At 47.0% G+C, this 27,053-nt stretch overlaps 1 protein-coding gene across 1 annotated transcript in view; it reads right to left on the reverse strand.

The window, feature by feature from the left end:
* celf2 (cugbp, Elav-like family member 2) overlaps nt 1-19,410 on the reverse strand; it is a 61,121-nt gene extending 41,711 nt beyond the window's left edge. Inside the window, exons 1-3 of the mRNA XM_061094909.1 lie at nt 19,391-19,410; nt 18,874-19,070; nt 6,922-7,004 (exon numbers count right to left, since the gene is read on the reverse strand). Of these exons, the coding sequence (XP_060950892.1) occupies nt 6,922-7,004; nt 18,874-19,051 (261 nt within the window). The 5' untranslated portion in view covers nt 19,052-19,070; nt 19,391-19,410. The remainder of the gene's footprint in view (nt 1-6,921; nt 7,005-18,873; nt 19,071-19,390) is intronic.
* Nucleotides 19,411-27,053: the final 7,643 nt, after the last annotated feature.

Below are 27,053 nucleotides of genomic sequence, written 5' to 3' on the forward strand. Positions count from 1 at the left end.
CGACTAACAAGTACTGACAACACACACACACACACACACACACACAAACACACACAAACACACAGGTATCAGTTATCTGATAAATGAGCCTGACGCTGGCCGTTGCTTGCATCATTGATCATATTCAGCGTGTGTTATGGATTTGATCGATGCCGTTCGGCTCAGATTCAGCTTCGTCTCAGGTATCGAGTGAGAGCGCCATCATCAGGTGGTCGGAACGCGGGCCGAGCTGCTTCACTGCCAAAAAACTAGATCTGACATGTTGTTGTGGAAATTGCACGATTCCCACAAAGTGACGGCCTGATGGAAAAGTGTCAGTCAAGGTTTGAAAGTTCAATCTAATGGTTGGAAAGTTAAACATTTATTGAAACGTCATAAATGAGCTTTAAATGAAAATGGACTGCATCTATATGGAGCTCTTTTAAGTCTTGATGACGATTTCACACACACACACACACACACACGTTCACACACACAAATACATTCATACTGTGCATCGATGTGCATGCAGCTGTGTCACATCTCACCGCCGGCACAGAAGCAATTAGAGGGTTGAGTATCTCAGAGACAGAGGACTGAACCATGCACGACCCTCTGGTCAGTTGAACCTCATTATAATGATCAATTATTATTATCAATAAAACTATGTTCACAACAGTAAAACTGGAACAAACGTCCGAAAGAGCTAATTTGGATTTTTTTCATCCCCGTTAGTACAATGTGATCAGAACACGATGATCAGATACTTTCCAACATCAGTCAAATAACAACATATTTCATCAGAAGCTACCACTGCAACCAGTGTTTCTCAAAGCAGACACACACACACACACACACACACACACACACACACACACACACACACACACACACACACACACACACACACACACACACACACACACACACACACACACACACACACACACACACACAGCTCCTTTCAAAGCCTGGAACAGTCAGAGTCTTAAGACCACGGGGGCTTTTGCATGAAAGAATTTGATTTCTCACATCATTGAAAGTTATTAATTCACATTATCACTTACAGTCTCTGCTCTGAAGCTGCAGCTCCGTCCGTCAACTTGAAATAATAAATGGCCGATTAAAGGACTTTTGGATTTTGGATTATAAATTGCTGCTTTAGAAAACTCAACCTTGCTGGAGATAGCACTTACTTTGATGAGGGCGTTTGATGTGCCTGTGGTTGCACCGCGAACACACACAACCTTGCGCCTGCGTTCTGGCAGCGGAGCATCACTAATTATCTCGCCAGCAGAAAGGTAAGGGAGGTGGGGACCTGGGTGTGTGTGTGTGTGTGTGTGTGTGAGTGGTCCCAGTGCGACAGTAGCTTTTAATGAGCCCCACGCTTCTTATCAAACTTGGCGCTCGACAAACGCTCTGATCCGCCCACATGGAGGACTGGGTTCGACTGATCGTGTCTGAAGCAACCCCCCCCCGCCCCCCCCACACACAAACCCCACCCAGCACCCTGATCACCCCCCCTCCTCTCCGCCCCCTCCGCCTTCAGTGTCAGAATGAAATATCCTTGAGAGAAACTGTGAATCAAAGTCCTTTTTCATCCTTTCTCTCAAAGAGCAGGCGCGATGGAGAGAGAGAACGAGAGAACAAGAGATTCAACAGGACAAAAGAGAAGGAGAGAGAGAGAGGGGGGGTTGGAGAGAGGGCAAGAGGTAGAGAGAGAGAGAGAGTGAGAAAATAAAGAAAACAAGGATAAAGAGACTGAACTTCTCCAAGCTGGAGGGCACTCCAGAGGACGCGTCCTAGATTCGCTCCCACCCCTCCCTTCATCTTTCCATGTTGCCATCCACCTCGCCCGGCTTCAGACGGGAGCGCCGGCCCCGGGGCCCTCACGGCGGGCATCGGGGGGGCGGGGGAGAAGAGGGGAGACACCGGGCATTTAGACATCTGTCAGCCGCTAATGAAAGAGTTCAATTTAGTGGAAAATCTCAAACAACCTTGTCAGACAGGCGGGCTGACAGGCTTTAACTCGCCCCGTGTTGTTGCTCGCACGCGTGTGTGTGTGTGTGTGAGTCTCAGCGTGTGTGTTGTGTTGGCGTGGAGGGTGGAGAGGATGAGGAGGGGGTAATAAAAATAATGCAATGAACTCAGACTGTGCACATAAAAAGGATGTGTATGAGTGTGTGTGTGTGTGTGTGTGTGTGTGTGTGTGTGTGTGTGTGTGTGTGTGTGTGTGTGTGTGTGTGTGTGTGTGTTTGTCGTGCAGGGGTGTGGATCCGCCCCTTCAGCAGGGGTCGGGTCTTATGGCTTTAAATCGCTCCAGGGGTACAGGGCATGTTTTTCCACGATAGATGGGTTGTAATGGGGGGTCTTTCATGTGTGTGTGTGTGTGTATTAAGACCTCACTCGTGCTATTAGAGCTGCAGAGATGAACACACAGCTCTCTAGGCAACTCGTGTGCACACAGACACACACTGTGCCCCCCCCCCCCCTGAAAACTTCATTAGCAGGTCATTAGAAAACCGACTTCAGTGGAAGCTGTTGTTCTTCTCTTCAATGAAAAGACGCCACGTAAACGACGGGCGGATGATTCATTATTCTTTTGGTTTTCTTTATTTCTTCGGATGAATCCACCTGCTGATGGTACAGATGCGCTGCAGCCAAACTGAATCCGGTGCTGATTACAAAGAAAGTTAAATAATAACATAAATATATTTTTGTGGAAGTGAAAGTGGTGTTGTGCTGTTTCTTTACTGGTGTTCCTGCTGGAGCGTTTGATGATGGAGCCTCGGAGCCTCAGCGATAGAAGAGGAAGAAGAGGAGGCAGGATTTGCTGCAGTCTTCACCTCCGACGATTTTAAAATATCTGAATGACGAGGAATGTTCGTTTGGTGCATTTGAACTCGTGTGGACTTGCTGAGTAGTTAAAATCATAAAGATATCACCATGGCAACCAAATCAAGAGGGTTCATTCATTTTTCTTGCATTCAAACAGAAAGACTACCCCCCTCCCACCAACTGACAACACGCCAACGTCAGACTCATGCCGTCTATAAACCAATCAGTGTTGAGGATCGGTAGTCGCAGACCTCACCAGATCCAATGGAGACAACGGAACAAACTCTTTAGACCATTTTAAAGGAACAATCGGAGGCTTGTTGTGCTCACGTTTCTTTAAGAAAAGCTACAAGTTGAAAAGCAGTAGTGACATTCCTCTATAACATGAGCTATTCCGATTCCCCATCATCACAACATGACCCGGTTTACTGGAAACCACAGCGATCAGCGTCGTCTTCCAGCAGGAGACCCAATACCTTGTGGTTGGCATGGAAACAAGAGAAAAATCTGGATATTTGTGATGAGGATCCGTAAAAAAGTAACAAAACAAGGAGCCTTGGAAACGCGAGCAGCTCCTGTTCCGACCTGCAGATGCTGAGGAAACATGAGTTCATCACAGAAGAACGCCTGACAGGTCCGGAGCTGACGGGAACGTACACGTCCTGCACGCATCAAATCACATATATGTGCATTTGATAAACACGCGCTGTCAAATCTCCAGCAGCTGAAGAGCGATGGAAGAGATGGAGCGACGTAGAGAGGCCAAGCGGCGCCGGCGAGATAACCTCAGATCCTTACGCTCGTCAGCGCCATCACCTCTTGGAGATGAGGTTTCTAGTTTCTAGTAAATACAAAAATGGCAGCCGTTCAAACTGCCTCTGCCCCTCACCAACATGGTTGCCAGGCCGGCAGCGCCCTTTTCCCTCCAATATGGCGCCGGTCCAGCCTTTCACTCTGATTGCATCTCTCCCTGTTAGAGCCTTGGTTCTGGAGAGGCAGAGCGAGGGGGGGGGCGGGGGCCAACACAAACATTGTTCCGCCGGCTTTTTACAAGCCAGGAGAGCGGGGAAGTTAATAAGCAGGTATTGGTTTTTAACTGCGGCCCGTTTATTGCTTTGCCCTCGAGCGTGCTGGAGTGCTCTACTCCACCTTTTTCCTGTCCATCTGCCCATCACCTCTGCGAACCCCCCCCCCCCCGCTCCATCTCTCCCTCTCTGTGTCCGCTTCTCCTTTTGTCTTGACTCGACTCGCTCAGCAATTAATTCTGCTTCCTCATCATCTGCTTGTTTTATTCTTTTTACTCCGTCTCTCGCTGACTTCTTCCATTCACCTCTTCATGCCCCTTTCTTTTTATTCTTACGCTGCAGTTATGCCTTTTTACATAAAAAAAACCCTTTAAAATATTATAAACAAACCCTCCAGCAGCCACTGGAATTATCTGTCATCATGTCACTATTGATTCAGCGTGTGTTCGAGAGTGTGCTGCATTTATTGCCTGTATATTAGGTTTTAAACCACATCCGCCTGTCAATACTGGACTTATTATAGAAAATGGAAGTGAGCCAGTCAGTGGTGTCCGGCTCCGACATGATGAATATGATGCCGTTTAATTACGCACATATTTTGCCGTTGATCAATGTCGTCTCTGTTTTAATTTCACCTCATCTCAGGCGCTTTCCCGAAGCTGCCAAGAGCAAAAAAAAAGTTACTGACGACTGAAATCTGCTGTTCTCCCTGCAAAACATTTAGTCTCACAGCTCAGACGGTTAATAGAAGAATTCACTTGTTGTCAGGATGTCGTCTTAGATATGAATGTAATTATGTTTAAGCACAAAACCACATTTATACTGGTTCAGCTTTTGGATAAAGGTTGAAGAAAGTACAACAATCCGAGTTTACTTGACGTCAAAAAAGCCTCAAACGTAACCAGAGATGCTGCAGGAGAGGAAAGCGAGTGAGGATGACCATACACAACAGAGGGAAGGTGTTATGGTGTAGAAGAAGGCGATTTCATGTCCCTATAATCCTGGAGCTGCTGCAGCATGTGTCCTCCCCCAGGGCAGCTTCACACCTCCGAACAAGGGATAAGTGACTAACCGTCGCAGCGCAGGAAAACAGAGCAAACTTAACATTCTTATTCCGCAAGCAATTAACACGGTGACTCCGAGCAGAAACAACAAGCTCGACTGCGAATCCAGAATCCCAGTGAAATCCCACGTACGAGTCCTGTGGGATTTCGCAGGATCCACCTTGTCCTGCCCAGGAGGGCCATCCACTGATCCAGCTGACGCAAGCGAGCGAGTGAAGGCGCTCAATTGATGAGACTCCAGTTAGCTGGCGCAGCCAAGGAGAGAAAGGCGGGTAAGCAGCCAATAGCCCGAGCCGAAGGGATCTGGGGGCCTCTAAACATCCACCCAGGGCTGAAAGAGTGAGAGCGTGAGCGAGCGCGAGCGAGCGCCAGCCGACTTCCATTATCACTCTCCCGGGCTACAGGAGGGAGCGATAGTATAGGAGACGGTGCCACAACACCATCGAGTCCCGTTGTAGTAGCAGCAGTAAAAGTGTCCCCGGGCACGAGGAAGCAGTTACAAGCAAACACGTATGAGTCCACTGAATGAGTTTCAGTCAGTTTGGTAGCAGGAAGAAAAACAAACATCAAACTGCAGAGAAGTGGTGATTCTGAAAGTATCAGCTGGTCGAGTTAACATCTAAACAATGTCAATTACTATGAGAATATTAGATTTTCTCTCTACTGATATATATGTAAAATCACAATGTATGAATCTGACAGACTGAGATTCACTATTCTGCATCACATCAACTGAAACTCTTCACACATGCAAACTAAGGCAGGAACCACTTTCACTGATCTCTTTATCCTGTGACCTCTGTCCTCTGGTAAGTCGGGTGTCTCACTATGGAAAACACCCTCGACCTCCACATCCTTATTCCAGACGAGACACTTGCATGAAGGCAGAGCTCAGTCTACGAGAGCTGACTCAGCGTCACATGCCATTCGAGACAAGGTCAACTCATCCTCACTTTATAAGCAAGTGCACTACGGGGTTAAACAGACTCCTGTATTCCACACATGCTTATCTTTAAAAAAAAAAACCAAGGTGGGATTCAGGTTTCATCCAAAGTATAAAAGCTTGAAATGCAATGTATTTCTTCACCAGTCACAGAACCTCCACACGTCCCGGGTAGTTTCCACTCGTGGGGTGGAAGAGCGTAGAGCGCGGCAGGCGGTGCTAGTCCTGTGCTGGTGGAGGTCATATCAATTACCCCCACAATCCTAAAGGAGACGCATTGCTTACCAATGGAAGGGCTTGGCCATATAGGGGCTCAACCCATGACCAGTACAACCAATCAGAAGTCTTTACATGTCCTCACCTGTCGATATAAGGACATAGAGCTCTTAGTGGAACTCTTTTTCCAATTGGGTTTGGCGGCTACGCTCTCTGGACCTAACTGGTTTGGTAGCTACCACTTAAGCTACATGGCTTTGTGGCTGTAGCTTCCACTGTGAGCTTGGTTGGCCCAACTGTAGTGTCTAGTAAATGCTAACATGCTCTTTCCGCGTTGACGGACATGAGTTGGTCCAGTGACCAGTGACCACGGCCTCAGCTCAACCAGCTGGAATGTTTAGCAAGTCCGTCACGTCGGCAGGCAGCAGAACAGACACATGCTTTCTGAGAAAAGGGAGGAAGAGGAGTGTGAATGACAGGAGACACAGCAAGGAGGTCTGCCTTGATGCGAGCGTCACAACTGGAATAACGATGTGGAGGCGTGTGAAGACAACCCTAAGAGATGCGCTCCCCACAGTGAGACACAGAAATGAGGGTTTGAAAAGAGAGAAGTGTTTTTGTTTACAAGGAAACTTTCACACAAGCGTCTTCACTCAGGAACTCACACTTTCTCTCACAAACCAGCTCTGACAGTCGGTGGCTCGCCCGCTTGGCGTCCGGACGCTCGAGCGCCGCGGCAGCAGAGCAACACACTGATGTGCACACACAGGTCGGGGCGGGACTGCCTCAGGGTAATGCTGTAAGTCTGTGATTAGAGGAGAAAGTAGGCAGAGGAGAATCGAAGACAGACACTCACCCCTGTTAAGGTCTTTATGTTGTGCAGTGCATTCTGGGCTTCAAGGGCAGCTTTCCGTGTATAAAACGTGACAAAACAGCAGCCTGGGGAGAGAGAGAGAGAGAGAGAGAGAGAGAGAGGGGATGAGCATAAGGAGCAACAAAGAGCATTTTCTCTATTCATCTGCTTGGCATCACCTGTCGACATCGGCAGACGCTGAGTGAATGTTAAGGACGACACATCGCGGCCGAAGGGAGAGAGAATGCTTTTGGATTAGTTTCAACGCCGATGAGTTGAGCCTCGAGGAAGCGTGCGCACGCCGCGGTGCACACGAACGCCACACTTGCGACACAAAGGCTCAGAGACAGGAGGTGACGGAGGATGTGGTCGCCTCTCTTCATTTATCCTTGAATAACGAGCCAACAGGTTCTTATTCATTCATTCACTAAAGGAAATATTTATTTATTTATTGCTCACTCACTTTTGAGTTATTCTAACGGATTTACTGATTTGCAGATCTGAAGATGTCTACATTGAAGTGACAAAACAATATTACTTGGTACCTGAGGACAGAACATTTTTTCGTCTGGTGTCGAGCTCGAAATATAGGGTCACCTCCCAGACAGAACATTAGCAACACAAACACAAGGTCAGACAAGATAGTGAAGTGAAAATGAAAAAGCAACTCAGTCCAATTGTCAAGTGACATTAAATATTTTAACTTCAAACTGCTCAGCTAAATATAACTTTTGTATAAAGGCAACAAACATATTGTATGGCTTTATAAACTAACAAGGTAACACACAAAGGGATTAAGTTATTTTACGTCAACACAATTGCTAACATTGTAATTCATTTCTCATTGATCGAAATCCAATAATCCTACAATTTTCTTTGTGCAACATTTTCTAATCAACAGAGCGTTGCTGTGGCTGAGGAGGTTGTTGGTTCAATTCCCAGAACATGACACATGATAGAAAACGCCCCGTAAGAAGAAGTGTAGTGTAAAAGTTTTTTTTTTTCTAAACATAGAAGATAAATTGTGTGAACAAATGATAATAAATTGATGAAACTTTTGAATTGGCCTCAAAATTTAAATAATCTAGTGCAGTAAATTGCTTTGAATTCTTTAGTTCTAACTTTTCCTTTTTTTACTGTGCTTGGCCCAATTTTTGTATCGACGTCCTGAATGTGTTTCCACTAAGTCGCTTACTCCCTCAGTGACAATACTCTTTATGCACTCAAGTGCATGTGCACACAAGAGCGTATAAAACTAGAGAGCAAACGAGGGAGAGATGGGGTTTTGCCACTTTATTAATCTGTGTATAATCCCAGCAGAGTGGAGCTAAAACACCGCAGTCGTGGGCCGTTCTCTGTCAGCACGCGAACCTGCACAGTCAGGGGAAGCTCCGGTGAGAGGACACTTAGGCCAAACACAGAGGTGTGACTTTACTTTCCTCATATTCACAGCAGCCGTTATTTGATTTCTGTCAAATGTGCTGTTTGCGAAAGTCTCTCCGAGGATTCACGCCTCTCTTTCTGTCCCCGTGAAAACTTTGACATCATTATCTCGCAGCCAAAGGGAAATTCAAAAAGCAAACAGTTGAAAAAGGGGGGATGCGTAAACACACAGACGAGCGCGGCATGAAATATGGAGGATGAACTCTGCGGTGAGTTCATCGGCTTGATGGAAGAAGCACGAGGCGCTGAGATCCACGAGGCGTCATCAGGATCAATGACAGCCTGTGTTTTAAATATGAAGCAGCTTGTTTGCTGCCGACAACATTTTCATTCTGCAGAGTCCAACAAGGTGAGCACAGACATTTCTGAACATTTCAGGCCAAAACAAGAGATATTTAAGGCTTTAAAACTAATCATCAGCCTGACAAACATAATCATTTCTAGGAGAACTTGAAAACTTTCAAACATTCAAACCAGGAACTTTCTTCGATCTGAACCTTTCACTGTGTCTGTAGCAGATGCTGCTTGTTAAATAAACCGTTAACCGTGTGTTTGAGTCCTGGTTAAACTGTTTGACTGACAACTTTTAACCAGACAGTTAATTAAACAGAAACCAGTGTTTTCTGTGGCCACAGTGCAAACAGAGCTGATATAAAGTCAATCTCCACTTTAAAAGAAGAACCACAGAAACACAATCCCAGGCCCTGTCTGCACTTGAGATCATTCTGCATTGAACAGGGTCCATACAGCACATTAGCATATGTCAGGTGAACCTCCATACGGTCTTTGTTGCTGCAGATTCGTTCGCCTCCAGCTTCTCTCATCAGGTGCTGTGGATGTGTATTTATATGTCCAGAGATGAGCAGAGCGCGCAGCTGCACACATCTGCTTTGTTGTCCTCCCCATTGTGTTTATGACACAAATCAGCTCAGTGTGAATGAGGCGGTTTGGCTGCGGGTTTGTTGTCCGCGGCGCAGACACCGGCCCTGTGACACTTGCCCTGCAGTGCATCTTAGTGAAATCCAACAGTGAGCATCTGGAGCAGGTTTAGCATCCGAATCCCCGAGTCCCTTTGATGAGGCTGGGAGCGTAATGGATCTGAATTCCTGTGGTGTCCTCCGGGTGCCAGGGCTGCTGAAGAGTTGGCCCTTAGCCTGGCGTCAGCAACGTGACCGGTGTTGCGATTCAGACGCTGCAGTGCCTGTGCATTAGTGAGGATAACTCTCAGCTTAGTGTTTTCTTCTTCTGCGACCTCGAGCGTTAAAGGCAGCGCCGAGTGTCACTTCAGTAAAACCCTAAAACCCGCCGCTTCCACTTCCCCGCCGTCAGTTCACCGCGGAGAGTTTCTCATCGGCTTCTACAAGTTAAAGGCGCCGAGATAAGTGGAGAAATTAGTCGAGACTAAGAGACTAACAGCTGATACGGCACAGACTCATGTGACCTAGAGGTAAAGTGGTGACTTCCACATACTGGTCTCATGCTTGCTCATTGAAAAGTGAAGTTAACCAAATATCTGCAGTAAAGTTTCAAAAGTGTCAAAAGCAAAAGACGATTATTGAGTTGAAAATCCTAATTATTGGAGATGGACTGACAGAAATCCTTAAAAAATAGAGAAATTAAATAAAACTCATGATAATTTAAAGGATAAATATCCGTGAGATTTATAAATATAGTATGTATAAACAGTTCTGATTAACACAGCAAACACTAAAAGTAAGTAAATCAATAAAATACGTATTTCCCCTTGACTTCATTCATGCACGTTAATACAGAGATGAACAGAATCAGTGGAACAAATCATTCACTGGCCCTTAAATTAAACTTTTCGACTAAACAGTGATGTAAAAATTATCCGGCTTTCTGCAGAGTGACTTCTATGTGTATACAAGAGGGAGCTTTTTAAGCATTGCCTCAGTATTGAACATTACAATTCCATCATAATTCCAATTGCACCTGTGTTCAAGCTTTGGTCCCTCGTGTGCGATTTGCAATTCCAGCAGCAGAGAACCCGGGTTCGCTGCTAACCTGCGCCCGCTCAATTAGGATTCTGGTGGCATTTCTATTTCTTTTTTTTACTTCTGCATATCTAGAAATGGGAGGGTTAGCTGTTTGCTGTTAGCATTAGCAATTCTGACAGCATATTAAGTGCAGGGGGGGGGGCGGCTGTAAGCGCCGGGTTAGCCGCTGCGAGTTGTGATTCCCCCGGTGTAGCCGGGGCCCGGGAGCCATGCGGCGTGTGGCGGATCGTCCCAGGTGGTGGGCTGTCAAGACGAGGATCAAAGAGCAGAGGAGTGGACCTCACACACACACACACACACACACACAGACACACACATAGATATTCCTGCGGTGTTCCGGTTGCACCTGTTTAAGAGTCAGCACACTCGCACCTCACACACACACAAAGCTACAGAAAGCCACCGAGAGCACGCGTATCATTTTAAGCGTACCTCTGCATATGTGTGTTTTATTTGCTGGAAGAAGAAGAAAAAAAAACTCCCTGCACGACAACCTTGAGCAGGTGAAGAAGTGCTGCAGACCAGCATGAATAAGCTCTTTCCATCTATTTGTGTGTCTGTGTGTGTGTGAGTGTGTGTCGCTTTTCTCGCAGCACAAACATTTACCTGAAGGCCGAGGGGGCTCAGAGCGGAGAGATACAACTCTGCTTGTGCTGTTGAAGAGGGACACTCCAAAAACACACACCAGAGACACACAAACTCGGATTGAGGGGAGGAAATCTATTAGACACTGACACGTGCGTGTGTGTGTGTGTGTGAATGTGTGTCTGTGTGTGTGTAAGAGACCGAGGCAGACGAAGAGGATGTCGGGGAAAGAAGGGCAGAGAGAAGAAGAAGAAATAGAAGAGGAGGAGGAGGGGAGAGGAAGAGCGGCTGTGAGCGGAATAGAAAGCAGAGGAGGGAGATGCCTGTTCATAAATGCTTCATGGCTGCTGAAGGGGGCCTTTGACTGAGCGGAGACCCGCAGCCCTCCCGGCTCTGTCAACACCTCTACCCTCTGTAACAACAGGGCGACCCCGGCTCCGCTGCTGGCGACAGCGCGGCCGCGGAGAAGCCGAGGGGAGGATGAACCGGCGAGTTGAGAAGGTGCGATCGGGCTCAAGCCTTTATATGTGAGGTCGATACCGGCTTTTCATTTGAAGCCAGACACCAGACAGGCCGAGTTCTCTCCGTGTGTGTGACTGCGGCCGTCGGTCCAGTCCGGGTGAGAGACGCTGTGGAGGTGACAACCTGCAATTTCACTTCTATTATACCTTTAATTCACGGTGGTAATGATTTTTAAAGGTAAAGCTTAATTTTGAAGGGAACATCTTGGCCTCCCCTGCCAGACATATGAGTTTCACCGATGGACAATCCTGCAAGTTTGTTCAAATTCAAAGGTGACGCATGATTTATTATTTCTCGGGCACTGATTTCTCAGGCGATCAGTCGTGGATCTGGATGAACACAATCAGACAAGAATGATATCTTAAAAGACTGTTGGAGCTTGCAGAGGCTATTCCAGCTGCAAAATGTGACAGACAAACTATTGAGCGCCGTTCTAGTTCGAGCAAGTACGAAGTTCTGCAAAGTTAAAAAAGCCCAAAGCAAACACAGAAAACCCTGGAGCTCCTGAAACACCTTGTAATTAGTCTGGACAAAACTCATGATATAAATATTTCCTACAATGCAGTATGAAAGAAAAGATGCCGGTAGAAGCTTCACGTCTCCACTTTCTCCCTCCATCACTCCGGTTCCTTTTCCTTCCCACTCGCCGGTTCCACTCCACCCGCTGACCCACATTAACTACACTCCACTGCAATTACTGCTCCGGCTCAGGCCTCTGGGTGGCATGGGACACACGCTCCACCTCTTTCCTCCAGCAGCTGTACAAAAAAGCCCCTTTAATGTGTATAATTCACGTGTGTCAAAGAGCCGCTGAGTGACAGCAGGGACGGGAAGAGGAGGAAGCGGCGGCAGGGAACGCATCCTGAGTTTGACAACGCCATAAAGAACAAATTGTCAAACGATAAAATGGGGAGAGGATGAGTGGATGGCTTGGAACAATGCTGCGTCTCTGACGGGCATTTGGCTGGCGTGCTAATCCTGTTAACGCAGGAGCCGGTCCAGCTCGCAGCAATTCACAGATCTATACGGCGTCGGTTCGCTGCGATAAACAACAACAGCGCTTTCCGGAAATCAAAGCCTCTGCCTGGTCGACCCCGAAGTGCTCGAGAGGAAAATCCAGCTCTGCAACTTCGCTCATAACCGAGCAACTCCCTCTGTCGCTGAGGCATGCAGAAATATAACTATGGAGGGAAAACACACACACACACACACACACACAGACACACACACAATATCTCCCATTAAAATCCACCTGCAGCTGCTCTCTAATTGGGCCCGGGTAGCCGGCACAAAAAAAAATCTAATGTCTAGTTAAGGCGATATAATTGGACGCTCTGCTTTAGGAAAGAATGAAATAAATCAGCCCTCCATCTCAGGTCGGCCCGTCTCAACTGAATCCATTACAGCAGATAATTGTCTTGGACGGCGGAGCGCTCGCTCGGCGACGCCGCAGCTGAGCGGGAGGATACAGTCGGATTCCATGTTTCAAAGCGGATGATGTCGGACGCTTGGCGGATCCCCGGACGCGGCATCAGAGGAACCCAGGCAGCAAGATTTCCATCTGAGCCGTAATCTGCCTGCATGTGTTTATTTCCAGGCTGGAAATGGTTTGTGTGTTTTTCTCTGCCCCATCCAGAGATTTAAAAATGATGATTGATGTAAAATCCACGTCAGGTGTCCACGTCAAAAAACTAAATCACCTCTCGGGGGTCGGTATTGATGGTTTATAGATTTCTTTGGTTTCCAATGTGATTCCCACGGAGACAAAAACAAACTCTAATGGGCGAGAAGCGTTTATCGTGGAACTCGAGGAGCCAATCTGCGACAGTCTTTGTGTCCGTCTCTGAACGCCGGCGGCTGCCTGGCGTCCCCAGAGGTCGGCTGTCAATCAGGCCGTGTGGGTGGCGGCGTGTTGTCTCTTGATTTTGAAGGTTTGATTTTTCTGGAGGTGGCTCTTTTAAGTCTTTGTCGTTTCAGCCACGACGCTGTGGCTGTGAGTTGAATCACGATGTTGCAGTAATCAGCGTCGGGCGGCAGAGAAATGGTTTATTCATAAAAGAAATCACAGATTCCTGGTTTTTGAAGGCGTTGAGTGATTTTGAATAAATATCTCACTATGATATCTCAATATAAGTTTCATTCAATGTACAGTTCAGTATTTGTGGTTTAAATAATAACAAATATGGGTCTATTGTCTTGATCGCCCCTGGTGGCTGCTTGCTGTATAGGTCGTAAACCCTGTCTACTCCATGTTAGCAGATGGGACAGACTAGAAAACTCAAAGTGCATGTTTTAATAAATATGTCTCAAAGATGGATTCTGCTCCTTTTTGTGATAAGTTTGGTTTTAATTAGTTTAAAACGGCTTAATTCATCATAATTTTGAATATTGTCTCGTTTTCATTCAGTTCTGTTTCCACTCAAGTCCCTCATGAGACTTTTGTACAGGAAACAACCTCTTAATGAAGACATTCAACTGACTGTGTGTGTGTGTGTGTGTGTGTGTGTGTGTGTCTCAGTTACTCATGTGGGCTCAGGCTGTATCATGAAGATGGATGACACAGTGCGTCCCCTGCCAAAACACACACACACAGACACACACACTGCAACAAACCTGTCATGGCGCTTAAGGTTGTGTTTTAGCAGAAAGGACCATTCTCTGTTTACCCCTCTGGCTCTCTCCGTCTCTTTCTGCCTTTATCTCTCCCTCCATCTCCATCTCTTTTTCAGCATAAAATGCCAAATTGCTCCATTTCTCATCCGCGCCCCTCCTCCCCCCGTTCATCCACTCATCTGGTTATTAACTCCAAACACATTAGAGCAACGATAGAGCCACGGTATTCCCCAGACCGCCGTCGTCAGCACAAACACACAAAGTACACACACACCTGGGTCAGGCTGCACAATGCATCCTGCAAAAACAAAGAAGTGCCACAAAAATACACAAATATAGGAACTTATTCAAGCTATTTTCATCTCTGGATTCAGTTTTGGATTCTAACCTCAACAGATTTGAAGTGATCACTTTGAAATATGGGTATTTGGATGAATGATATTCTTCCATGACAAAACAGCCTTGTGTTTGCCGGAGGAGTTTTATTCTTGTCAGGCTGAAGACGAGTCTCAAGCAGCACTTTACATGTGACGTCAGAAGATGAGGATAATAAAAGAGGGGGATTAAACTGATCCACAGATATCCACTTTGCTTTTGACGTGCGTTTCAGCCCAAGATCCGAATGAGCATGAAGAATCCGCGTTTATGTTCCACGCGATTAAACATGAATTTATTCAGAACCATGTGCCGGACTGACGTGTGCCGGAGTCTGATTGATATTTTAAAACAATACTTAATAAACCAGACATGCTGTTAAAATAAAAAAATGATTTTCAGTTCATAGAAAGATAAAGAATAGAAATAATTCAGATCCAGCACAAAGAAGTGAATCGGGACTAAAACATCCTAATGCACCAGGGCTCGTTTTCATAAAGCTTCCCTCGTACAAAGCGTTTCCTTGGAAATTATTAGAAACATGACGTTTTCTAAGAATTCCCTTCACAGTTTTAAGACTCAAGTTTCTGGTGGAGATAAAAGTCAAGCACAAAGCGTCTCAGGCCTTCAGAGATACGCAGGTGAGAAGACGCTTCTGAGCGGGGACGAGCACTTTTAAGAGGCTTAAGAGTTTCTTATGCAGAGGGAAAGTGGTGTTGTTAAGTTAAGATAACTTCGCCAGCAGCTTTAAGTGAGTGAGAGTGTGAAGAATCCCACGTGTGCTGCTTTAAACATTTTTATCGTAAGAATAGCTGGGATTAGACGTAAACGATAAAGTATAATTTCCCTTAGATGAGATGCTAATTAGAAAATAACAACAATCGAACAATAATACGGATTTAAATCCATCGTAAAGAACTCGTCAACACCCAACTTCCAACAGCCGCCTGTTCCAGCCTCTTACATCCAGACATTTATGACTTGTCATGTCTTTTCGGAGTCATCTTATACTTCCGCTGTCAAGTTTTTGTCTTTGTATTGTTACCGCTGCTCAAGTTTTTCCGGCTAATGAGGATCCTAACACGAGCGGATGAAGAAAAACCAGGCAAGTTGTTGGAGTTGTGAAAAAGGCTCGTGGAACTTTTTTCCTGCTTCTCAGCGGGACTAACAAACTCATTTAAATCCAAACTGCTGCTTTAATGGCAAAAAAAAAGAGAAAGAAAGCCACCGGGGCATCGAAGCGGGTTCATTTGCCCCAGAAGGCCCCGATCATTTTCAAACAACACCGTCGCTAATTTAGAATAAACACACTGAGGGAAGAGGGGGGGGGGGGGGGGGGGGGCACGGTTTCCCTGACACCAGTGAAATTACCATCCAGCCCGGCGGTGGGGCCGGCGAGGGGGCCATCACGGCTCCCTCGAGTTGAAGGAGTGCAGATGAGGCCAGGCGGCTTACTTAACTCTGAGAAAAACAACAACCGTGCTCAGAGCCTGTGAATAACAAGGACATAAGAGCCCAATCAAATGCTACATTTCCTCTTAAAGCACTTCCACTCGCAGCGCAGACGGACAAGACCCTGAATTACCACCGAGCTCGCCACCGCCACCGCCGCTGCTCGAGACTCCTACATCCATCTCTTCCCACACCGACACATACTGAAGCCTTTGAATTATAGACCAACGTTTTGTCATGTCGGAAGTCCTGAGATTTAAGGTCACAGCAGACAAATAACATCAGTCACTATATTTTTTTAAGGAAGAGGAGTCGGTCCTGTTTCCTGATTCTTTTCATCTCGGACCCGTCTGGTCGTTTATGATGCGGCAGCAGTAACATCTTTTATCCTCTGTGAGAGATACTCTTCACTCATCAACCACAAAAACAACTTATTTCAAGGGTGGAAGGATTTTGAAGGAGGTGAAGGACAAGAGGAGGAACTCTGGACCGTTTGTCCCTCTTCAGCAGCAGCAGCAGCAGAGAACGAGAGCAGAGAGAAGACGCCGGTGAGGAGAGAAGCAGTCGACTCGAGGCTGAGGACACACGGACACAAAGCCCGTGAGGGAGTGTTTTGGTGTGTGTGAAAAAGAACGGGTTGATTTCGGTGCTGGCTTGATGACTCAGAACGAGAGGGAGGAAACACACTCACACACACTCGGAGAGGAAAACTCAAATCAGAGCGTGATGGAGTGGGCAGGTGACGGATGGTGAAGGACGTCGCACCTCTAAGCCGCTGAGAAGCAAATCATTAATCCCATTTCAAAGCATGATCTCAATAGTAAGTCATAAGCCAGTATTTGTGGCAGCTCGTCTTCCCTCTCTGGCCGACTCCAGAGAAGCTTTTCACACATTCACCTGAGCAACGAACGTTTTATATCAAAGAGGGAATTTAAAAATAGTATTTTTTTAAGTTCTGTAGTAGCTGATGTGTGTTGTAGGTTGTGTGAGTCCACTTGGATTGAAGGTAATTATCAACACAATAAGAAAACATTATCTCAGACACGGCTGTGTTAACCGATCACGGGGCCCCAGGATAAAAAATTGCTGCTGGACCCTGACTGCCCTCATTAAATAACCACACAACAACCAGTGCTGCTGTACTGGAACATTACTGGCCCCAGGTTTATAGGGATTTAACCTGCACTGAGTTCAATCAACACAACAGTTGCTTCCTTTAGCCAGCTAGTTATCAAGCCCTTTTTTATTCAAAATCAATATATTCGATTGTATTTGTTTTCTTTATATTTATAATTATTTACAATATGGTTTATGGTTAAATTGTAAACCGAAACGATCAGGATTCATTATGACAAAATGTAAAGTCTGGTTTGAATAAAATTGTTTTTGATTTCTGTTGATTTCTCACAGTTTTAACATTTGTAATAAATATATATAACATAGGTCTGGTTGTTTCTTGACATTTGAAAGAAGAATTGTTTTATATTTCATCTTAAGACAACTGGAAACACTTAAAGTTTGGGAACGATAATGGTGAAACAGTAAACACTGATTTTAATCACAAGACAAAAAGTGTTTCTGCTTTTTATTCTGAGACAAGAACCACAATCTGTCCCCGACCGTAACAAAGTGTTTGAGGTGAGTGAAACCATCCCCCCCCGGGACGTGAACCTGTCGGTGGTGTTTACGTGTCAGAAGCTTCCGGGCTCATGACTTCTGCTCCGTGCGCCTCTGTCACGCTTCCTGAATTCGAAGGAAACTCCATCAGCGAACGTAATCCAGGCGGCAATTACATTTCCTCCCTAATGTATCTGCCAAAGCTCATTAGCGGCATTTAAATGTATTCTGTGCTGTATAGGGTTTCAGTGTTGTGGATTAATTACCATTAGCTGTTGCACTAGAAGCATCAGCAGGTGCGTGCGTTTGTTTCCAGGATGGGTTCGACGACGATCGACAGGAAAAATTCTTAATTCAATTCCATTTCCTGGCAGATTGGTGTTTACTCGCTGATTCATACTCTGCTTCGCCTGACACTTTGAAAACTTCTCTAGAAATTTGCTTCTACAGTTGGATGGATGGAAGCGTCTCTCCCTTCTTGTTGTCCTCTCACTTCTCTCTCTCTCTCTCTGTCTGTCTCTTTACTTTCCTCCCACTCTCCGTGTCTCATCAGGGGTGTCATCAGCCCCCCCTCCGGGTTGATGCCTGTTAATATGGCAGCGCTATTGTCTGCCCGTTCCTTGCTGCTGTCTCCATTGTTTGCTCTCACACTTGACAAATTCATCACAGGAGAAAGAAAAGGGAGAATGGGAGAAAATAGCTGCAAATCATGCAGTTTCACACAATTGACTGTGCAATTCTGGCAGGGGGGTCTTTGTCTTCAAATGGTGCACAAAATGCGTGTAATTCTGCACATATATCATTGGTTCTGGCCGTATCAAGGTGGGACGGCCACTCGAGCCACGGAACATGACCCAGATCTCACGTCAGCCGAAGGTCATTTTATATCTGGTGCAGTTTCTCCATCATGTACATTGGCTGCCTCGTCTCTGCGGATGCAGGTTGTCTCTTCCCACCTTTGTGATTTTCTGTGAGTTTGTTTAGTGCACTCGACGTTCTTCATCTGCAGACTCTCTCCACACTGTTTGATATCACTGGTGCGTGGGCGGTTAAAAGAGGTTAGTGGTGTTTTGAGTCGGCTGTGGGGACGGGTCTGCAGTAGCATGACGATGTGAAGTATGATTCTCTGGTCCAGGTCAGACTTTTCTCTGTGTTTTGTCTTTTACCTGTTTTGAATCACGCTCACTATCCTCCATGTTTGCTTGTATTACCTTCATGCAAATTCCTGCCTGCATCCATGTTTGTGCAAAGTAAAGTAGAGGATCCCTAATATGAGACACACATTAAAAACGATTACCTGGTGTTAGTGTGTGTGTGTGTGTGCTCGTACCTTTGCTCTGTGGAGGGTTCTGGCTGCGGTCTCGGAGGATGTTGATCTGGTAGACGGCTCCGTACGGCTCAAACAGCTCCTTCAGCTCCTTCTCTGACCAGGAGCGTGGGATCTGACCCACAAACATCTTGATGGCGTCCGGGTCCGGCTGGTCCGAGTGTTCCAGCGCCCCGTTCATCTTCCCGGCCGTGCCGTTGCTGTGGAGGAGACGGAAGAGAAAACATTAAGCACACGATATTCACTCGTCTGGTGATACCGTGACAAACCATCTGGTGGTTTCTGCTCTGATTCACCGCTGCAAAGTTCTTCATCATCTCTGCGGTGTGATAAAACTCTCTGGACAATATTTCCTTATCTTCCTACACAGCTTGGGCTAAACTGTTCCTCAGTGCGTGTGAAACAAACTTGACCAGAAGCTTGACCTTTTTTCAAATTGAAGCTCCATTTGTCTTGGCATCGCCCGGCAGTTTTGTGGCGTAACACAAACCGAGCTAATTTCCCATCACGCTGCGGGCACAGGCTGCAGTTCTCCAAACCAAGCTCTCTTTCCTCGTGTTGTCAAAAGTAATAATGTTGTGATTAAGTGCTGTTGAATTTCCGCGTGTGGCACCAACAAATATCTTGTAAAAGAGGTCAAATCAAACGAGGTGACTTCACTGAGCCTGTGACTAAGCTCTAGATTCGTAATTTCACACCTGAAGAATGAAATCTGTCCTGAATGTGTCTCCGGTGACCGATTGTGATTGGATCTCACTTCCTGCTCTATATGCAAATACAACTCAGCTTCATTTGTTGTTTTTAACCCACCCAGAGTTTACAGATGTGCTAGTTTACTTTCAAGTTTGTCAGAGAGGAAAAGAAATGTGGAGCATCTTAACTCAGGACCCTGATATGTTGCAAACGGCTATAGGTTTAAAAAGAGCTGTCCCAGATTTCCATTCACAAGATGAAAAAGCCTTTCAAACATCCTTTACACCATCACAGGGAAACTCAAAGGGAGCCACAGGTATCAAATCCTCTCACGTGTCCACACAGCTCCTCTCAGCTCTCAGCTCTACACACCTCCATCCCTGAAGCCGGCGATTTACACAGTAAATAACAACCGTGCATCTGTTGACGTGAGATCTGCTGATGCTCGAGCGGTGGCGACGAATGTTTGCATCCAGCATGTGTGAATGTTTGTGCACGTTTGCATGCACGGCCGAGCGCTGGATAAGCAGCGTGTTACCGTGAGGCCTTGTGCGATGGATTAGGCTGCAGCACCTGTACAGTAAACCTGCGGGCACTTTTAACAGGACACAGATGCCTACACGCCGATCAGCGTGGTTATATTTCCACATCTGGAATGCATGTGAAATGGAAGTGAAGTGCTTTCCCCCCCGTCTTTTAACGCCGAGGTACAATGCTTATCTACACAAAACACACACGCCGCCGTCCTCGTGATTGGAATGCAAACGTTACACAGCGTTTTTTGAACAAACACAGGCGAGTGAAGGCTTTCGATTGAGATGAGAACGGCACCCGAGCACACGCCAGGCGAAGGGTGGATGTGTTTTGAGAACAATCATACCGCACATAGCTACACACACACACACACACACACATACACACACACAAAAAACATTGCTGTCATCAAGGCCTGTGGTCTATTTAAGATGGCTGAAAACCAATTTAATGAAACCAAAGTCGATGGCTGTGCTGTTCTATTGCTCTACTTTCCCTTTTGTTGTTCTCGGCAGGAGAGAGAAAGAGCATTATCGTAAGAGGCAAAAGCAAAACAAAGCCAAATCCCGAGCTTGGTTCGCTGACAACACTAATACCACCCCATAAAGCTCAGCAAGAAAGAAAGAGGGAGGGAAGGAGGGAGAGGAAGAGGGAGAGTGGGATGGAGGAGGGAAAAAAAAAAAAGACATCCAGACCTTTGAACGCGGCCCATCCATCTTTTGCACAAAGAGCCAAGGCGCTCAGCAGAAACGCCCAATTCTTTAAAGGACTTAAAGGACATGTCAAATAAAACGCCAGCACCGGAGAAGGAGTCAACGAGCCAAACCAGGGCTAACAGTCCTCGGGGAAGCAACCACTCCTTGCTAAGCTGTCCGATAAATTGTAGGGGGGCCCGGGCGCCGAGGGAGCCCCGAGGGTGGCAGCTGATGGAGGAGAGGAAAGAAGGGAGGAAGGGAGGGAAGGGCGGCGGCGGCGGCAGCCAGGAGTTACTGCCCCGATGGCTGGCTGTGGTTTGGGGACATAAACGGCGAGGGCGGCTGCATCGGGTGAGACTCGGCGGTGGCTGGGTTCAGACGGGAGCACATCATCCCTTCGCCCTCGGACACATGTACAGTCGACGTGTGTGTGGACAGAACCACGGAGAATAGCTGGGGACAATCCCTCATTGTTGCCTGTTTATGTGCGGCCTGCGCGGCCTGAGCGAGTCCTCGGGGGAGACGACACAATAGCTGGTGTCAGAGGACCGTCCCCCCCCCCCCCGTGCAGGACACTGTCCACCCTGTGCTCCCTCCGCCCGCTAAGACAATGAGCGGCTTCACCCTCGCAGCCATTGGGCGCAGCAACACTCACAGAGCCGTTCTGTGTCGACTGCTTGCTCCGTCTTTTCCTGAGGTGGCTGCAAGTAGCTGACTCTCCTCACGACAAGAGGACGAGCGACTCTGCCTTCGCCCCTGTGGCCAGGACTGACAAGGTGTTATTGCAAGTAGACAGGGCCTTAGTGTTTGCGTGTGTGTGTGTGTGTGTGTGTGTGTGTGTGTGTGTGCGAGTGTGCGGAGCTCAGCAGGAGAGTGTCCTGGGGCTCGGATTAAGTCGTTGAGTGGATCCACTCCTGCCACAGCCTCTCCATCTCCCTCCCTCTTCCTGCTTTTCTTTTCTCGCTCTCCCTCTCAATTTGAGCCAATTGTTTGCCTTAATGGCTTAACTATTGCTTCCATCACTCCAGTCTCCCTGCAGCACAGGGCCGTGACTGAGGGCTGATATACACCGAGTGTGTGTGTGTGTGTGTGTGTGTGTGTGTGTGTGTGTGTGTGTGTGCGCTTAGCCAGACTCTAAAAAACTTGTCTGGATGGGTCTTTGAAGCAGCTGCTGAGGGCTGCTATTCCCTCACCTCACACTCACATTAGACAGCAGGCTCGTTCATCCCGACTACAGCTGCACGGTATTGATCATAAAAATCTTACGATGGTTGTTTATTTATTCATTCATCATCTTCATTTTACATCCGCAGCTCCTCAGTCCGCCCCTCCATTAAAGAGACAATGTCCCACATGTTGGGAAACACACTAATTGGCTTTTGTGTTTCCGACAGCGAGATGAGTGGATCGATGTAAATCTAGTGTTCTGTCAGGATGGGGTTGGCATAGCTTAGCGTTAACAGTAGAAGGTCGGGGGGGTGTATCTATAGATAGACTCCATTACTACATCAGTTTAATGACGTGTTACTGGAGGGCTGACGGGAAATGCGAATGAAAATGTCGGCAGCAACTGACTCTGGCTCCTCCTCACATACAGCCCCTCCTCAAATTTCAGGAAAATAGGCAAAATTACCACCTGGAAATAATATCAGGGAAAAACATATCTAGTTTAAACCAAAATAAAGAGCTGAAAGATGCTGAAAGTGCATCAGAGTCGAAGCGAACTGCAGAAGAGGATGATAACACCTTTCAAATCCCCTGTTGTTACAGTCTGTGACCTATAAAAGATGATTGTGCAGCTTTAGAGGCATTTCAACACACCTCTTGTGCGCCAGCCTCTGTATAAAGAAGGGATTGTCACTATCCTGAGCTGCATCATAAATAAAAATCAAGCTGCAGTATGTATAGTGGATTTTACAGGTGGAAAGAAAAAAGGGAGAATCAGCTCTGCCTCCGCGTAAGAGGAGTAAACGCTGACAGCGCTGAGCGACCCGCGCTCCATTAAACGCTGCGATCTCCTGTGTTCTCCTCGTTCACAGCTGGAGTCCAACAGGCGGAGGAGAGGAGAGGAGCCTGCTGCACGCTGGCGAGGACGAGAAGACACGTGGAGGACGGGCGAGGACGAGTGAGGATGGAACAAGAGGGGGATAAAAGAGAGGGGATGCAGATGAGGCCGGTCCAGGCGTAAGCACAGCTCAGCGTGGGCTCTCTGAGAAAACCAGGCGCACGTGTGCACACACGCACATATATCACACATGCACACACACACAAAGGCGACGGTTCAGGTTGGCTGCGTTGATCCCTCTCCTGTTTTTCCACTTCTGTTTCTGCTCTAAAACACACATCCTCTCTAGATTCCCTTAACCCCTTAATCGCAGCACGCGCACGCCACAAAACACACACACACACACACAGACACACACACTAAGTGGGTTCGTGGAAGGGCCGAGCTGTCACATGCGTCTTCTTATTGGCAGTGTGTTTGCGAGGTGTGTATCGGTCCCACAGGGGAACTAATCTTGTTGACAAGCTGAGTGAGAAACATCAGTCCCCCCCCCCTCGAGGGAGCAGGGCGACCAAGGTCAGCTAAACACTCTCACACCTACAGACACACACACACATGTTGGGAAACAAACACACACACACACAGACCCGGACTCATTTCTCCTCATATGACTTTTTCCCAGACACACAAACAGGTTAAAAAATATTTTTGGTGCTGCAAACAGAATCACAGACCTCAGAGTGAAGGTTAATTATCACTTCCTGTGTGATGATATTGAATCATAGTGAACAAATCATGACTTTATAATAATATGATTTGATCGTTGTGCAAGATTTGGTTCAAAAACTGCAATTTTCTGTAGTAAAAAGATTTTAGACAGGTTTTGGCTCACATACTGTAATACTACAGATACTTCAACACACACAATAAAGGTTTTACTGAGTGTACTTTGCCGTTTTGTGATGTACTTGTATCTTTATGTGAAGAGAGCGTTCCCAGGCTGCAGGTTGGAGGTGTTGAGATGCATCTGTAGGGTTGTGTGATAATTAAGAGGCTTTCAATGGGCTCTGCTCCTCAACACAGTCAACACAACCACACTTAAGTTTGTCCCCAGTGGGGCTGAAACACACCTCCACACTGACACACAACAGCTGTGTGTGCACGACAACTGCACGTCGACAAACACCCACAATTCATTTCATAGTCCTGAATATTTTCTGCTGCTGCATCAAAGTGTAAACGAGATTATCCACCTCGCCACAACACATCGTAAGAGGCGTGCTTTCTTTTTTATTTATTTTTTTAACCCCCGGATCCGAGTCTGTGGCTGATCTTGTCGTCGGCAGAGTGAGGCGGCGGATTAGTGACTCAAAGTAAATGAGTGGCGAACCGTGGCGGCTGATTTATTTTGGAACGCTTTTAGTTTCTGTGTAAAGTGACTCACAGTCAGGTGAGCCGGCTCCCGGGGGCCCCGGCGTGCTGGAGCCAAACGAGGGAGCGCCGCCGCCCGTGATTCACTTCATCTTTACTATAAGCTCCGCCCACTGCTACACGCTGCTCATATATTCATTATCCATTTTGCTGTGCTACCGGGGGGGGGGGCCGAGCATCTTCGATGATGCCGGCATCTGTGAATGACCGTGAGAGTGTGGCTGCCTTCTTGTGTGTATGTGTGTGTGTGTGTCTGTGTGTGTGTACGCATTTGTGGTTGCCATGGAGACGTGGCGGTTCATGTGGCGCAGGAGAAACAATCAGATAAATGTCACAGTAGCTAATGAAGCTGCACCGATGCCCTGACGCTCAGCTAGCTCCGCGCTAACGAGCTACCTCACACCGCCGCCCGCTAATGAGACGCACACACACACAACATACACAGTGACGACAACATGCTGATGTATGACACACGTGTGTAGAACATGCATGTATAATACAGAGGAGGAGCTCACACTGTTTCCTCGGAAATTAAGCTGCTTAGTAAGATGCTGCAGGTGCACGTTAGAAATGACTTAATCAAAGATTGCAGGAAAAAAAATCATTATTAAGGATTTCATTCTCCTCTTCTACTAAACAATATCCTTTCTGTGTCTTCTGGGTCCAGAACAGTAATTTTGGAATAAAGTCCAGATCTGATTCTTTATTAAAACAACCCCATCCTTCCTATGAGCAGTTCTGTTCACTGGGAGACGACAGTCACACTGAAAACTGGTATTTGAATAACTATCTCTATTCAAGCTGAAGGTTTTTCTGCAGATCATAAAGCTATTTGTAATGAATTATTCATTCTATATGAGATGTAAAGAAACTGTGTATCAATCATCGCACAACCTCCCTCCTGTACACACACAGACACAGACACACACACACACACACTTCACTTCATGTGCTACTTGAGGAACAAGGTAATGACGCTGTCACATGAGATGCAGTGAGAGCGGAACAGAGTCCATCTTTAATCTGAAGCTCTGACTACCCTCGACCTTTTCATGCACTTGGAATTATAAGGTCTTTTATTATTACAAACCAGCATTTTCTAGTTCTGTACTTTGTTGCTGAACCAAGCACCAGTTTTCTCCACATTGTGTCACATCCTGCACATCTAAGTAATTAACTTTTATTAAGGGGTTAAAATGACTCCATTTTAACTGTTGTGCCGATACAAATCGACTAATGATAAGTGTACAGTTTTGATGTGGTCACCCAGAATCAATAGGTTCATATCTGTTGGGAGCGAGAACGTGGACCAAACATATCGCCCGTTTACAACTAAAGGATTAGGAGATTTTCTCATTTGAAAATCGAAAACACGGCTTAATGGCGCCGCGGTGTGAAAGGTGATAAGGTCGCTTCAATCAATGGGGTTCGTCCTCTCGGGAGCGTGAATGAGCAGAGTGGATTTCATGCACATCTGGACACAGAGGTTTCAGGTTTCATATTACCACTGCTGCAGATAAACATATTACCACACGGGGGAAAGTTCTTATCGAACACTGGCTTAATGTTTTTTTTCTAATTTGAAAACCCTGCTCCAGTTTGTCGGACCTTTCCCACTTCTGCTTGGACAGCGCGGTTCCTAGAATTATCTTTCTAAAATGATGCCTTCCAGCTTTCGTCAGCCTGACCTGGAGTTCCTGTGTGTGTGTGTGTCTGTGAGTGTGTGTGTGTGTGTGTGTGTGTGTGTGTGTGCGTGTGTGTGTGTGTGCACGTGATAGAGGGAGGCAGGGGGAAGGAATTAGAGCATCTTAAAGCCTCAACACCAGATTGGTCAAATCCAGGCACAGGCAGCAGCAACAGCAGCAAAATTCCTCCGTAATCTTTAGCACACTTCTCCTCTTCTACACCCCCCCCCCCCCTCCCTCCTTCCTGTATCCTGTTGCTATGGGAACAGCCGTGTCGGCGGGCCGGGGGGTGAGGGTAGCCGGGGGTACTGGGTGTTGGGTAGGCGGGCGTCTCTTTGGATGACAGCGCAGCGAACGCACCCCTGACTCGTCTCTCTTTCGTTTTTTTGTGTTGTTGCCGGATTTTCTTTTCTTTTTTTTTTTCGTATCTCTCGCTGGGAAAAAAGCCTTCAGCTCGCCGCCTCCCCTCCTTCATCACCTACCGCTCGTCTCACTCAATCTCTCGTGTTTGCGGGCTTAATGAGAAACAGCTTGTTTGTGGTGTGAGTCTGCGTGCGTGCCCGCGCGTCCGCATGCGACCGTGTGATGAAATGGCAACGGCTCTGATTGTCTGGCATCGCGCTGCGGCTGCATTCTGCCAAAAGTCATCATCTGACTCGCCGAAGGGGATGATGGCCCATTTGACTAATGCTTCTCCGCAAAACGGGCCAACAATGCCGATCCAACGAACAGAGGAAAGAGCGACTGCCGCGGAGAATCATATCGAAACGGCCTAATTCAGTGGATCCGGACTGGAGACGCAGGTCGACAGGAGTCCGCCGCGGCCTCCACAGCTTCATCTCTACTGCGTGTCACTGTGCGCCATCACCTGAACGACATGTCGACGCCCCCCGGTGTGTTCACGCACATCGGCCGTGACACCTCTAAAGGGCACGACCGAGCAGGAAACCACAGGGTGCGGACAGAAAATGGCGTAATAAGGGCAACGCTGGGAGACAAAGAGGAAGAGAGAGCGAGGGAGAGGGGAGGGAAGCGGCAGCCGGTTGCCCACAACAAAACACCGCTGATTTAACAACACGAGTGCATTCGTCGAACTGGCTTCCACACAATTACGTCCCATTGTGAGTAAGCCCCTGCGCC

This window comes from Limanda limanda, chromosome 1 (assembly GCF_963576545.1).
Source record: "Limanda limanda chromosome 1, fLimLim1.1, whole genome shotgun sequence".
Lineage (NCBI taxonomy): Eukaryota > Metazoa > Chordata > Actinopteri > Pleuronectiformes > Pleuronectidae > Limanda > Limanda limanda.